At 39.0% G+C, this 15,086-nt stretch overlaps 1 protein-coding gene across 1 annotated transcript; it reads left to right on the top strand.

Annotated features, from left to right (window-relative positions):
- Window positions 1-10,678: 10,678 nt before the first annotated feature.
- Window positions 10,679-12,281, top strand: LOC143674142 (serine/threonine-protein phosphatase 2A catalytic subunit beta isoform). The gene has a single exon (XM_077149467.1). The coding sequence runs from the start codon at window positions 10,715-10,717 to the stop codon at window positions 11,642-11,644; it is 930 nt and encodes a 309-aa protein (XP_077005582.1). The 5' UTR covers window positions 10,679-10,714; the 3' UTR covers window positions 11,645-12,281.
- The last annotated feature ends 2,805 nt before the right edge of the window (window positions 12,282-15,086 follow it).

Raw genomic sequence — 15,086 nt, 5'->3', positions numbered from 1 at the left:
AAGGCTGATGATGTTCATAGTTTCTCTCTCAATTGGGCAGGCATATGGCAAAGTCTGCTAGCTTTCTCTTCCAGCTTCTTGTATCATGAAGCTCCCACAGGGGAATTTTCCTTCTTCATCTCCAAAGGTCTCTTGCTGTGTGGGCTCTAATTCTTTTTCCAAAATGGTTCCTTCTAAAAGGGCTCCAGTAAGCAACTTCACCTTGAATGCATGGAGATACATCTCCATGGAAACCATCAAATCAAAAGTTACCACCTACAATTGGGTGGGTCACATCTCCATGGAAACAACCAAAAAGCTCCCACCCAGTAATATTGAATGAGAATTATAGGACATGGCTTTTCTGGGGTACACAACAGATTCAAACTGGCATGTTCAATAATCATAATTTATAGTGATGGTATTTTTTGTTGCTATTCTGAAACTATTATATGCATAATGTAAGAAAAAACAAGTGAATGGGACATTCTAATGCTATCATCCCCCATGTCCTTGAGAACTAGGATTCTCAGTGTTGAAGAAAGGAGATATAAATGCAATATAGAAAGGGTCAAGTAAAAATCATTTAACCTGAATTTGAACTGGAAATATGAATATGAACTAGAAGCCATGACCAAACCAACAGTGATGACCATCCAGATTACAGTTTTGAAATACAATTTCCTATTTAAGAAACTAGAGATTTTTTGAGAAATGGTTGATTTCAGATCTGGGGAAGGATATGTTCAAGATGTGCCTAGAGGGCAAAAAAGGTTAAAACAAAATGGTAGATGGAAATACTAGTGGTAAATGAGAGGGAAGGGTGAGGAGTATGGTAGTACCAGTTTTTCCTTTTTTATTTCATTTTCTAGAGAATTATTTGTTCAAAAAAAATGATTATGGTGATGAATACACAACTCTGTAATAATATTGTGAGCCATTGAACACCACGCATGAAATGTTTGTATATTAAAAATGTTTGTATGTTTGTAAGTTGTTCTATCAATAAAAATATTTTTAAAAATTTTTTTAAAAGATGTGCCTAGAACATCATGACATACCAGATAGCAAAGAAGCTAGAGTCATGTCAAAAAGAAGGAGGCAACTTGAAGAAACTGGTCAAAAATGGGACAATTTCAGGTTCAATAAAAAATACAATAAATTAAAAATCATCAAATATGTTTAAATGTATGAGTTTCTGCTAGTATTAAAAGAAAAAACAACCTATAGGTCACCTTTTGAGGATTCACTTTCTTTAGTAGCCTTTTAGTAAATTAAGGGAACGAAGCAATCATTTATCTTCCCTATGTTGTATGAACTGTTTAACCAAATAGTAAATAAAGGGGAGTGTCTCATTGTAAAATTATTCCAGCTAATATATGAAAGCAAAATGATAGGATATCATACTTTTGAAACACCCAATGAATAAATGGGTCCAGGCATTGAGTATCACCAGTTGCTAACATAAAAAGAGCAAAGATCAGACAGATATTATGTGCTTCTTAATGAAAGAACCCAACATCACCTAGAATATTGCTAAATGGATTGAACCTGAGTCCAATTAAGCCTCTGAATCCAGCTGCCAATCTGCAGGAAATGCAAAGGTTAGATTAAAATGCTGAATTGCACCATAAATATTTGATTAAAAAAATCCAGACTATGGGAAACAATACAAGTCAACTGGGCTGGGACAAATTGTAAGAGAAAAAGGGCTGGGGTGGGGGGTTGAGGGAGAACCATGGTTTAAAAAAACTTAAAAGACACTTAAAATTGGACATGATTAAACTATAATATTTAAGGATGTGCACTTAGGTGATAAAACCATTAAAAGTGTAAGAAAGTGATTACTACATAAGAATCAGTATAGTTGTTACTTTTAAATGGAGGAAGAGGGCTGTGAATGGTGTGGGGCTTATATAGAGACTTCAAGGGTGATGGGCAAAGTTCTTCCTGACTTGTGTGTTGGTTACCAAGATGTTCACCTTAAAATAATTCTATTTCAGTAAGCTATTAAAAAATACGATTGGAGAGCTTCTGGGTCAAGATGGCGGCTTAACAATGTGTGCATTTTAGTTCGTCCTCCAGAACAACTACTAAATAACCAGAAACAGTACAGAACAGCTCCTGGGGCCACGTGAGTGACCAGACACACAGCATATCCCAGTCTAGAGCAGCTGGACTGGCGGCGAGCCCCCCCGGAAATGTGAGTTCCCCAAGCTGCGGCAGCCAGCGCCCCTCCCCACAGGCCCCTTCCCAGAGGGGAAAGGAAAGGACTTTATCAGCAGCAGGGACTGGGCACAATCAAATGCCAATTGTGGAACTAATTAACAAATTCTGACTTCTAAAAATAGGCCCCCAGCTTAGGTGAACCTGATCAAAGAGGAGGTTGCTCATTTTTGCCCTGGTGCCAAGGGGGCAGGACTGACAGAAAAAGGGGGAAAAAAAAGAAGAAGTAAACAAAGGTTTATGTGGCTGTGTATCTACAAAGGCTTGACTGCCTCTGGATACAGCGGCAGGACTTTTCAGGTTGCAACTGCCCCAGGCATGGGCAGAAGTGAGCTCTTTTGGGGTTTATCTGGAGCCTGTGCCTTCCCCAGGGGAGGGGTGAAGCCCCACCCAGGTGGAATCCCTCCATCAAGGAATTCAGACACCAGGGCTTGGTAATTTGAAGCCTTAAAACCAGCCTACAACCTCTCCTCTGTCTCCACCATGCCCCCAGCAGGGAGAGTCTGCCAAAGTTAAAGGTACCACATCATCTTATGCTGGTGGGACCTGCAGTCAGACAAGAGCCACATACTGGGCAGGATAAGAAAAATAGTCCAGAGACTTCACAGGAAAGTCTTTGAACCTACTGGGTCTCACCCTCAGGGAAAACTGATGCAGGTGACTCTTTCCTCCTGATAGGAGGCCAGTTTGGTCTGGGAAAATCTGGCTTGGGTCTATAATACCTAAGTGGACCCTCCTAAGTGTGTGTGGGGGGGGGGGAAGGCACCACACAAGCAGGGCAAGAAACAAGAAAACAAGAACTGAAAAATTCTCCTCTGTTAAACAAAACTTAAGCTCAAGGTCCAGATAAAGCTGAACAAAATGTCAAAAAAAAGATAGACAACAAATTCATTCAGCAAAAAAACCCTAGATAAAAGAAGTGAAAGCAATCTCCAGAATAAACTAATTAAGGTAATTAAATGCCTAGAAGCCAACAAAAAATAACAAACCATACTAGGAAAATTGAAGATATGGCCCAGTCAAAGGAACAAACCAACAATTCAAATGACATACAGCAGCTGAAACAATTAATTCAGCATGTACAAACACATGGAAAACCTCATCAAAAACCAAATCAATGAATTGAGGGAGGATATAAAGAAGGCAAGGAAAGAACAAAAAGAAGAAACTGAAAGTTTGAAAAAACAAATGGGAATGAAAGACACAGTAGAAGAAATGAAAAAAGCAATGGAAACCTACAATGGTAGATATCGAGAGACAGAACATAGGATTTCAAAACTTGAGGGCGGAACATCTGAAATCTGACAAGAAAAAGACACTATAGGGAAAAAATGGAAAAATATGAGCAAGGACTCAGGGAACTGAAAGACAATATGAAGCACATGAATATACGTGTTGTGGGTGTCCCAGAAGGAGAAGGGAAAAGGAGGAGAAAAACTAATGGAGGAAATTATCACTGAAAATTTCCCAACTCTTATGAAAGACTTAAAATTCCAGATCCAAGAAGTGCAGCGTACCCCAAAGAGAACAGATCCAAATAGACGTACTCCAAGACATTTAATAATCAGAATGTCAGAGGTCAAAGAGAAAGAGAGGATCTTGAAAGCAGCAAGAGAAAAGCAATCCATCACATACAAGGGAAGCCCAATAAGGCTATGCACAGATCTCTCAGCAGAAACCATGGAAGCGAGAAGACAGTGGGATAATATATTTAAATTACTAAAAGAGAAAAACTGCCAACCAAGAATTCTATATCCAGCAAAACTGTCCTTCAAAAATGAGGGAGAAATTAAAACATTTTCAGACAAAAAATCACTGAGAGAATTTGTGACCTCAAGAGACCAGCTCTGCAAGAAATACTAAAGGGAATACTAGAGACAGATACGAAGACAGAAAAGAGAGGTGTGGAGAAGAGTGTAGAAAGGAAGACTATGAGTAAAGGTAAAAAGAAGGGAAATAAGATATGACATATAAAATCCAGAAGGCAAAATAGTAGAAGAAAGTACTACCCATGCAGTAATAATACTGAATGTTAATGGATTAAACTCTCCAATCAAAAGACATAGTCTGGCAGAATGGATTAAAAAATAGGACCCATCTATATGCTGTCTCTACTCAAAGGACAAAAATGGACATTTACACACTAATGTTTATAGCAGCATTATTAACAATTACCAAGAGATGGAAGCAGCCAAAATGTGCATCAACAGACAGTTGGCTAAGAAAACTGTGACATTTATATCAGATGGAATATTATGCAGCTGTAAGACAGAATAAAGTCATGAAGTATGTAACAACATGAATGGAACTTAAGGACATTATGCTGAGTGTGATTAGCCAGAAACAAAAGGACAAATACTGTATGGTCTCACTGATATGAACTGACATTAGTGAATAAACTTGGAATATTTCCTTGGTAACAGAGACCATCAGGAGATAGAAACAGGGTAAGATATTGGGTAATTGGAGCTGAAGGGATACAGCTTGTGCAACAGGACTGAATATAAAAACTCAGAAATGGACAGCACAATACTACCTAACTGTAATACAATTATGTTAAAACACTGAATGAAGCTGCATATGAGAATGATAGAGGGAGGAGGGCTGGGGCATAAATGAAATCACAAAGAAAGATAGACGATAAAGATTGAGATGGTGTAATCTAGGAATGCCTAGAGTGTATAATAATTGTGAAATGTACAATGTACAAATTTAAAAAATGTTTTTGCATGAGGAAGAACAAAAGAATGTCATTACTGCAGTGCGCTGGAAATAGATGATACTTAATATTTTAAAATTTCAACTAATGTGTGAGACTAAAGCAAAAAATGTTTATTTGGTACAAATCTATACTTTGACCAGTGCATCTCCTAATATAACTTATGTAGATAGTTGATTGAACACCTTAAGTACATGGAACTTTGTATAGGACATGAGATTTTGTTGGTTTGTCCAGGTGATGCCCTGATGAATCCCAGAGTAATTTGATCAGTGAGTGGAAAAGTATTTGCAAAGTCCCTTTCAGGGAATGGTGAGAATGGGGGAAAACTCAACTTCCCCAAGTTGAATTCTTGATATTCTCACAAGCAGTGTGGACAACCAAAGCTATAGGCTGAGCCCCCAGTCTTGGGGTTTGTTCATATGAAACTTAACCCCACAGGGGATAGGTCAAGCCTACTTAAAATTAAGCCTAAGAGTCACCCCCAAGAGAACCTCTTTTATTGCTCAGATGTGGCCTCTGTCTCCAGCCAACACAGCAAGCAGACTCACCACCCTCCCCCTGTCTATGTGGGACATGACTACCAGGGGTGTGGCTCTTCCTGGCAGCATGGGACAGAAATCCCAGAATGAGCTGAGATTCAGCATCAAGGGATTGAGAAAAACTCTAGAATGTGCTGAAACCCAGCATCAAGGGATTGAGAAAACCTTCTGTACCAAAAGGGGGAAGAGTGAAATGAGACAGTGTCAATGGCTGAGAGATTCCAAACAGAATCGAGAGGTTATCCTGGAGGTTATTCTTATGCATTAAGTAGATATCACCTTGTTATCCAAGATGTAATGGAGAGGCTGTGGGAACTGCCTGAAAATGTAGAGCTGTGTTCCAGTAGCCATGTTTCTTGATGATGATTGTATAATGATATAACTTTCACAATATGACTGGTGATTGTGAAAACCTTGTATCTGATACTTCTTTTATCTACCTTGTCAACAGATGAGAGGAACATATGGAATAAAAATAAATAAGATATATAAATAAGCGAGGGGCCAAGATGGCAGCTTAGTAAGGTGCGCGCGTCTTAGTTCCTGTTCTAGTTTGCTAGCTGCCGGAATGCAACACACCAGAGACGGATTGGCTTTTAATAAAAGGGGATTTATTTTGTTGGTTCTTCAGAGGAAAGGCAGCTAACTTTCCACTGAGGTTCTTTCTTACGTGGAAGGCACAGGATGGTCTCTGCTGGTCTTCTCTCCAGGCCCCTGGGTTCCAACAACTTTCCCCGGGGTGATTTCTTTCTCCATCTCCAAGGGCCCGGGCTGAGCTGCAAGTGCTGAGATGAGGAATGCCAAGCTGCTAGACTGTGCTACATTGCATTCTCTCATTTAAGCACAAGCCAATTAAGTTAAACGTCACTCATTGCAGCAGACACGCCTCCTAGCCGACTGCGGATGTAATTAGCAATAGATGAGATTCACCTACCATTGGCTCATGTCCACAGCAACAGAACTAGGTGCTTTCACCTGGCCAAGTTGACAACTGAATCTAACTACCACAGTTCCTCTTTCAGAACAACTACTAAATAACCAGAAACAGTGCAGAACAGCTCCCGGGGCCACAGCAGGGACTGGACACACAGTGTACCCCAGTCTGGATTGGCTGGTCCGGCTGTGAGAATCTGCTGCAGTGAGCTCCCCGAGCGGCGTGTGCTTCCCCAGGCCACGGCGGCTGGCGGCCGGCGCCCCTCCCTCCCTCCTTCCCGGACAGGCTGGGAGTCTTGGAGAGGCGAGTTTCCCAGGCCGCAGTGGCCGGCGACCAGCGCCCCTCCCACACAGGTGGCTACCTGGAGGGAAAGGAAAGAGTCTCCAAACAGTAGCGGGGACTGAGCCCAAACAAACACCAATAGTGGCGTTAATGGACAAATTCTGACTACTAGAAGTAGGCACCCAGCTCAGACGAAACTGATCAAGGCGGAAGTCGGCTATTGGGCTAACTGAAAAAGAGGAAAGGGGGCGAAACAGAGCTTTCTGAAGCTGTTTCTACGGAGGCTCGATTGCCTATGGGCTCAGCGCCAGGATTACACAAGGTGCAACTGCCCCAAACACAGAAACAGGCTGCTTTCAGGGCTCTCGACCACATGAACCTTCCCCACGGGAGGGGTGAAATGCAACTCAGGTGGAGTCCCTCTCTCAGGGAATTCAGATCCCAGGACTTCGCAATTTGAAGCCATTAAAACCAGCCTACAACCTTTCCTCTGTCTCCACCATGCATACAGCAGGGAGAGCCTTTCAAACTAAAAGGAGCCACAACATCTTTTGCTGGTGGGACCCACAGACAGACAAGTGCCACATACTGGGCAGGATAAGAAAAACAGAGCCCAGAGACTTCACAGGAAAGTCTTTCAACCTGCTGGTTCTCACACTCAGGGAAATCTGATTAAATGTCCAGATGCCAGCAAAAAATAACAAATCACACCAGGAAAATTGAAGATATGGCCCAGTCAAAGGAACAAACCAATAGTTCAAATGAGATACCGGACCTGAGACAACTAATTCTGAATATACTAACAGAAATGGAAAACCTCTTCAAAAACCAAATCAATAAATTGAGGGAGGACATGAAGAAGGCAAGGGATGAACAAAAAGAAGAAATGGAAAGTCTGAAAAAACAAATCACAAACTTATGGGAATGAAAGATACAGTAGAAGAGAGGAAAAAAACAATGAAAACCTACAATGGTAGATTTCAAGAGACAGAGGTTAGAATTAGTGAACTGGAAGATGGAACATCTGAAATCCAAAAAGAAACAAAAACTATAGGGAAAAGAATGGAAAATTTTGAGCAGGGGCTCAGGGAATTGAATGATAATATGAAGTGCACAAATACATGTGTTGTGGGTGTCCCAGAAGGAGAAGAGAAGAGAAAAGGAGGAGAAAAACTAATGGAAGAAATTATCACTGAAAATTTCCCAACTCTTATGAAAGACCTAAAATTACAGATCCAAGAAGTGCAGCACACCCCAAAGAGAATAGACCCAAATAGGCGTTCTCCAAGACACTTACTAGTTTGAATGTCAGAGGTCAAAGAGAAAGAGAGGATCTTGAAAGCAGCAAGAGAAAAACAATCCATCACATACGAGGGAAACCCAATAAGGCTATGTGTAGATTTCTCAGCAGAAACCATGGAGGCAAGAAGACAGTGGGATGATATATTTAAATTATTAAAAGAGAAAAACTGCCAACCAAGAATTCTATATCCAGCAAAATTGTCCTTCAAAAATGAGGGAGAAATTAAAACATTTTCAGACAAAAAGTCACTGAGAGAATTTGTGACCTCAAGAGACCAGCTCTGCAAGAAATACTAAAGGGAGCACTAGAGTCAGATATGAAAAGACAGAAGAGAGAGGTGTGGAGAAGAGTGTAGAAAGAAGGAAAATTAGATATGATATATATAATACAAAAGGCAAATGGTAGAGGAAAGTATTACCCAAACAGTAATAACACTAAATGTTAATGGACTGAATTCCCCAATCAAAAGACACAGACTGGCAGAATGGATTAAAAAACAGGATCCTTCCATATGCTGTCTACAGGAAACACATCTTATATCCAAAGATAAACATAGGCTGAAAGTGAAAGGTTGGGAAAAGATATTTCATGCAAATAACAACCAGAAAAGAGCAGGAGTGGCTATACTAATATCCAACAAATTAGACTTCAAATGTAAAACAGTTAAAAGAGACAAGGAGGATACTATCTACTAATAAAAGAAACAATTAAACAAGAAGACATAACAATCATAAATATTTATGCACCGAACCAGAATGCCCAAAAATATGTGAGGAATACACTGCAACCACTGAAAAGGGAAATAGACACATCTACCATAATAGTTGGAGACTTCAATTCCCCACTCTCATCAATGGACAGAACATCTAGACAGAGGATCAATAAAGAAATAGAGAATTTGAATATTACAATAAATGAGCTAGACTTAACAGACATTTATAGGACATTACATCCCACAACAGCAGGATACACCTTTTTCTCAAGTGCTCATGGATCATTCTCAAAGACAGACCATATGCTGGGTCACAAAGCAAGTCTCAACAAATTTAAAAAGATTGAAATCATACACAACACTTTCTCAGATCATAAAGGAATGAAGTTAGAAATCAATAATAGGCAGAGTGCCACAAAATTCACAAATATAAGGAGGCTCAACAACACACTCTTAAACAATCAGTGGGTCAAGGAAGAAATTACAAGAAAAATTAGTAAATATCTCAAGGCGAATGAAAATGAAAACACAACATATCAAAACTTATGGGACGCAGCAAAGGCAGTGCTAAGAGGGAAATTTATTGCCCTAAATGCCTATATCAAAAAAGAAGAAAGGGCAAAAATTTGGGAATTAACTGTCCACTTGGAAGAACTGGAGAAAGAACATCAAACTAACCCCAAAGCAAGCAAAAGGAAAGAAATAACAAAGATTAGAGCAGAAATAAATGAAATTGAGAACATGAAAATAATAGAGAAAATCAATAAGACCAGAAGTTGGTTCTATGAGAAAATCAACAAATTGATGGGCCCTTAGCAAGACTGACAAAAAGAAGAAGAGAGAGGACGCAAATAAATAAGATCAGAAATGGAAGAGGAGACATAAGCACTGACCTCACAGAAATAAAGGAGGTAATAACAGGATACTATGAACAACTTTATGCTAATAAATACAACAATGTAGATGAAATGGAGAAGTTCCTAGAAAGGCATGAACAACCAACTTTGACTCAAGAAGAAATAGACGACCTCAACAAACCAATCACAAGTAAAGAAATTGAATCAGTCATTCAAAAGCTTCCCAAAAAGAAAAGTCCAGGAACAGACGGCTTCACATGTGAATTCTAACAAACATTCCAGAAAGAATTAGTACAAACCCTGCTCAAACTCTTAAAAAAAATGGAAGTGGAGGGAAAGCTACCTAATTCATTCTATGAAGCCAACATCACCCTCATACCAAAACCAGGCAGAGATATTACAAAAAAAGAAAGCTACAGACCAATCTCTCTAATGAATATAGATGCAAAAATCCTCAACAAAATTCTAGCAAATCGAATCCAGCAACACATTAAAAGAATTATACATCATGACCAAGTAGGATTCATCCCAGGTATGCAAGGATGGTTCAACATAAGAAAATCAATTAATGTAATACACCATATCAACAAATCAAAGCAGAACAATCACATGATCATCTCAATTGATGCAGACAAGGCATTTGACAAGATTCAACATCCTTTCCTGTTGAAAACACTTCAAAGGATAGGAATACAAGGGAACCTCCTTAAAATGATAGCGGAAATATATGAAAAACCCACAGCTAATATCATCCTCAATGGGGAAAAATTGAAAACCTTCCCCCTAAGATCAGGCACAAGATAAGGATGCCCACTATCACCACTATTATTCAACATCATGTTGGAGGTTCTAGCCAGAGCAATTAGACAAGAGAAAGAAATACAAGGCATCAAAATTGGAAAGGAAGAAGTAAAACTATCACTGTTTGCAGATGATATGATATTTTACGTCAAAAACCCTGAAAAATCCACAGCAAAACTACTAGAGCTATAAATGAGTACAGCAAAGCAGCAGGTTATAAGATCAACATTCAGCTTCCTCTCCCGCCGGGAGCTGGCGGCGGCCGCAGCGGTGGGAGAGGGGAGAGGGGAGCGGCGCTCGGCGCCGGGGCGGGGGCGGGAAGGGGGGAGGGAGGCGGCGGGGAAGGGGAGCGGGCCGCCATGGAAGACAAGGCGTTCACCAAGGAGCTGGACCAGTGGGTCGAGCAGCTGAACGAATGTAAGCAGCTTAACGAGAACCAAGTGCGGACCCTGTGCGAAAAGGCTAAGGAAATTTTAACAAAAGAATCAAATGTGCAAGAAGTTCGTTGTCCTGTTACCGTCTGTGGAGATGTTCATGGTCAATTTCATGATCTTATGGAACTCTTTAGAATTGGTGGGAAATCACCAGATACAAACTATCTATTCATGGGTGACTATGTTGACAGAGGTTATTATTCTGTGGAGACTGTGACTCTTCTTGTGGCATTAAAGGTGCGTTATCCAGAACGCATTACAATATTGAGAGGAAACCATGAAAGCCGACAAATTACCCAAGTATATGGCTTTTATGATGAATGTCTGCGAAAGTATGGAAATGCCAATGTTTGGAAATATTTCACAGATCTATTTGATTATCTTCCGCTTACAGCTTTAGTAGATGGACAGATATTCTGCCTCCACGGTGGTCTCTCTCCGTCCATAGATACACTGGATCATATAAGAGCCCTGGATCGTTTACAAGAAGTTCCACATGAGGGCCCAATGTGTGATTTGTTGTGGTCAGATCCAGATGATCGTGGTGGATGGGGGATTTCTCCACGTGGTGCTGGCTACACTTTTGGACAAGACATTTCTGAAACGTTTAACCATGCCAATGGTCTCACACTGGTTTCTCGTGCCCACCAACTTGTAATGGAGGGATACAATTGGTGTCATGATCGGAATGTGGTTACTATCTTCAGTGCACCCAATTATTGTTACCGTTGTGGGAACCAGGCTGCTATCATGGAGTTAGATGACACTTTAAAGTATTCCTTCCTTCAGTTTGACCCAGCACCTCGCCGTGGAGAGCCTCATGTCACCCGGCGCACCCCAGACTACTTCCTATAACTTGTTCTTCAGAAAACCTGCCTTTGTATGTGGAAGTATACCTGGCTTTTTAAAATATATATTTAAAAACAAATTAAAAAGCAACAGTAATCTATGTGTTTCTGTAACAAATTGGGATCTAGCTTGGCATTAAACAACATCATGGACCAAAATGTGCCATACTAATGATGAGCATTTAGCACAATTGGAGACTGAAATTCAGTACTACACTATGTTCTAGATCAGTCAGTCTTAACAGTTTGTCTGCTCTGTTTGTAGTAGCCATTTTTTTCTGGACTATTCAAACAAAAAGGGTAACTAACTCCTTTCTCTCCTTTTGCACTTATGTGAAAATTTTAGTTCTAGTGTTTAACTGGCATGGATTAATAGAGTTAGAATTTTATTTTTAAGGAAAATTCATACAAGCTAACTTCCATCTACTCCATCATCACCTTTATTTTATTGAAATGTATAATTAACTAAAGACAAGATTCTTCTTGGGAATATGTCGCCATAACATTTAAGGAGATTTCCCTTCATTTAAACTAAATTACTGTTTTAAGTTGATCTGCATATTTCTGTATATTTGTCATGACAGTGCTTGCATCCTATTTGGTGTACTGAGCAAATAAACTTTCCATTTTAAACAAGAAAAAAAAAAAAAGATCAACATTCAAAAATCTGTAGTGTTTCTATACACTAGCAATGAACAAGCTGAGGGGGAAATCAAGAAATGAATTCCATTTACAATTGCAACTGAAAGAATAAAATACCTAGGAATAAATTTAACTAAAGAAACAAAAGACTTATACCAAGAAAACTACAAAAAACTGTTAAAAGAAATCACAGAAGACCTAAACAGATGGAAGGGCATACTGTGTTCATGGATTGGAAGACTAAATATAGTTAAGATGTCAATCCTACCTAAATTGATTTACAGATTCAATGCAATACCAATCAAAATCCCAACAACATATTTTTCAGAAATAGAAAAACCAATAAGTAAATTTATCTGGAAGGGCAGGGTGCCCCGAATTGCTAAAAGTATCTTGAGGAAAAAAAACGAAGCTGGAGGTCTCACGCTGCTGGACTTTAAGGCATATTATGAAGTCACAGTGGTTAAAACAGCATGGTACTGGCATAAAGATAGATATATCGACTAATGAAATCGAATAGAGTGTTCAGATATAGATCCTCTCATCTATGGACATTTGATCTTTGATAAGGCAGTCAAGCCAACTCACCTGGGACAGAACAGTCTCTTCAATAAACTGGATATCCATATGCAAAAGAATGAAAGAGGACCTGTATCTTACACCCTATACAAAAGTTAACTCAAAATGGATCAAAGATCTAAACATTAGGTCTAAGACCATAAAACAGTTAGAGGAAAATGTAGGGAGATATCTTATGAAACTTACAATTGGAGGCGGTTTTATGGACCTTAAACCTAAAGCAAGAGCACTGAAGAAAGAAAGAAAGAAATGGGAGCTCCTCAAAATTAAACACTTTTGTGCATCAAAGAACTTCATCAAGAAAGCAGAAAGACAGCCTACAATGGGAGACAATATTTGGAAATGACATATCAGATAAAGGTCTAGTATCCAGAATTTATAAAGAGATTGTTCAACTCAACAACAAAAAGACAGCCAACCCAATTACAAAATGGGAAAAAGACTTGAACAGACACCTCTCAGAAGAGGAAATACAAATGGCCAAAAGGCACATGAAGAGATGCTCAATGTCCCTGGCCATTAGAGAAATGCAAATCAAAACCACAATGAGATATCACCTCACACCCACCAGAATGGCCATTATCAACAAAACAGAAAATGACAAGTGCTGGAGAGGATGCGGAGAAAGAGGCACACTTATCCACTGTTGGTGGGAATGTCAAATGGTGCAACCACTGTGGAAGGCAGTTTGGTGGTTCCTCAAAAAGCTGAATATAGAATTGCCATACGACCCAGCAATACCATTGCTAGGCATCTACTCAGAGGACTTAAGGCCAAAGACACAAACGGACATTTGCACACCAATGTTTATAGCAGCAATATTTACAATTGCAAAGAGATGGAAACAGCCAAAATGTCCATCAACAGACGAGTGGCTAAAGAAACTGTGATATATACATACGATGGAATGTTATGCAGCTTTAAGACAGAATAAACTTATGAAGCATGTAATAACATGGATGGACCTAGAGAACATTATGCTGAGTGAGACTAGCCAAAAACTAAAGGACAAATACTGTATGGTCCCACTGATGTGAACCGACATTAGAGAATAAACTTGGAATATGTCATTGGTAACAGAAACCATCAGGAGATAGAAATAGGGCAAGATAATGGGCAATTGGAGCTGAAGGGATACAGACTGTGCAACAAGATTGGATACAAAAACTCAGAAATGGACAGCACAATACTATCTAATTGTAATGTAATTATGTTAAAACACTGAATGAAGCTGCATCTGAGGTATAGTTTTTTATTATTATTATTATTTTAATTTTTTTCTCTCTATTATCATTTTATTTCTTTTTCTAAATCGATGCAAATGTACTAAGAAATGATGAATATGCATCTATGTGATGATATTAAGAATTACTGTATGTATATGTAGAATGGAATGATTTCTAAATGTTGTGTTAGTTAATTTTTTTAATTAAAAAAATAAAAAATAAAATAAATAAATAAATAATAGAGGGAACAAATGTTAAAATAGATTTAGTTTGAAATGCTAGTGATCAATGAAAGGGATCAGGAAGGGGTATGGCCTGTAAAATTTTTTTTTTCTCTTTGTTATATTTTTCTGTTGTCTTTTTATTTTTTTTTCTGAATTGATGCTAATGTTCTGGGAAATGATCATGATGATGAATATGCAACTATGTGATGATATTGTGAATTGCTGAGTGTGTGTGTTGGGAATGCTTGTGTTTCTTGTAAATTTTTTAATTTAAAAAAAAAGAAAAAAAGTACGATTGGAATGTTACTGGAATGGTGATTTTTATCCATAGCCCCATTTAATTCACTTCCACAGCCACTGCAGAAAATATACGGGTCTTGTAGTGTGACAATGAATTCTCTTTAATTCAGTCAGATGGCAGCACTTCAGCTGCAATGCTTTCGTAAACATAATCCCTTTACTGAGCAAATCAACAGATCCTGGAACTTGGTATGCAGGTACTGAAATGATAATGACTAAGATCACTATCCTAATAAGTAGGGAATACCAGGACAGTTTACACTCATTGGGCAGGAAAGCAGTTCACTTTCACTGTCTTATTTCAGGGCTATAGCAACTCTGGCTTTCTGTCAAAATTTAGTTAACAGGATATTGTCTACCTCACCATACCACCAGACATGCTTGTAATTCACTACATTGCTCATTTCATATTATTAAGATATAGCAGGGGCAGTGCGATGGTGGCTCAGTGGTAGAATTCTTGCCCGCCAGGCCAGAG

This window comes from Tamandua tetradactyla, chromosome 2 (assembly GCF_023851605.1).
Source record: "Tamandua tetradactyla isolate mTamTet1 chromosome 2, mTamTet1.pri, whole genome shotgun sequence".
In the NCBI taxonomy this organism is placed as follows: Eukaryota; Metazoa; Chordata; class Mammalia; order Pilosa; family Myrmecophagidae; genus Tamandua; species Tamandua tetradactyla.
Note: the sequence above shows the minus strand (reverse complement) of the source record. Positions and strands in the feature narration are given on the sequence as shown.

Coding starts and splice junctions, on each gene's coding strand:
- LOC143674142 (XM_077149467.1), top strand. CDS start 10,715: ATGGAAGACAAGGCGTTCACCAAGGAGCTGGACCAGTGGGTCGAGCAG.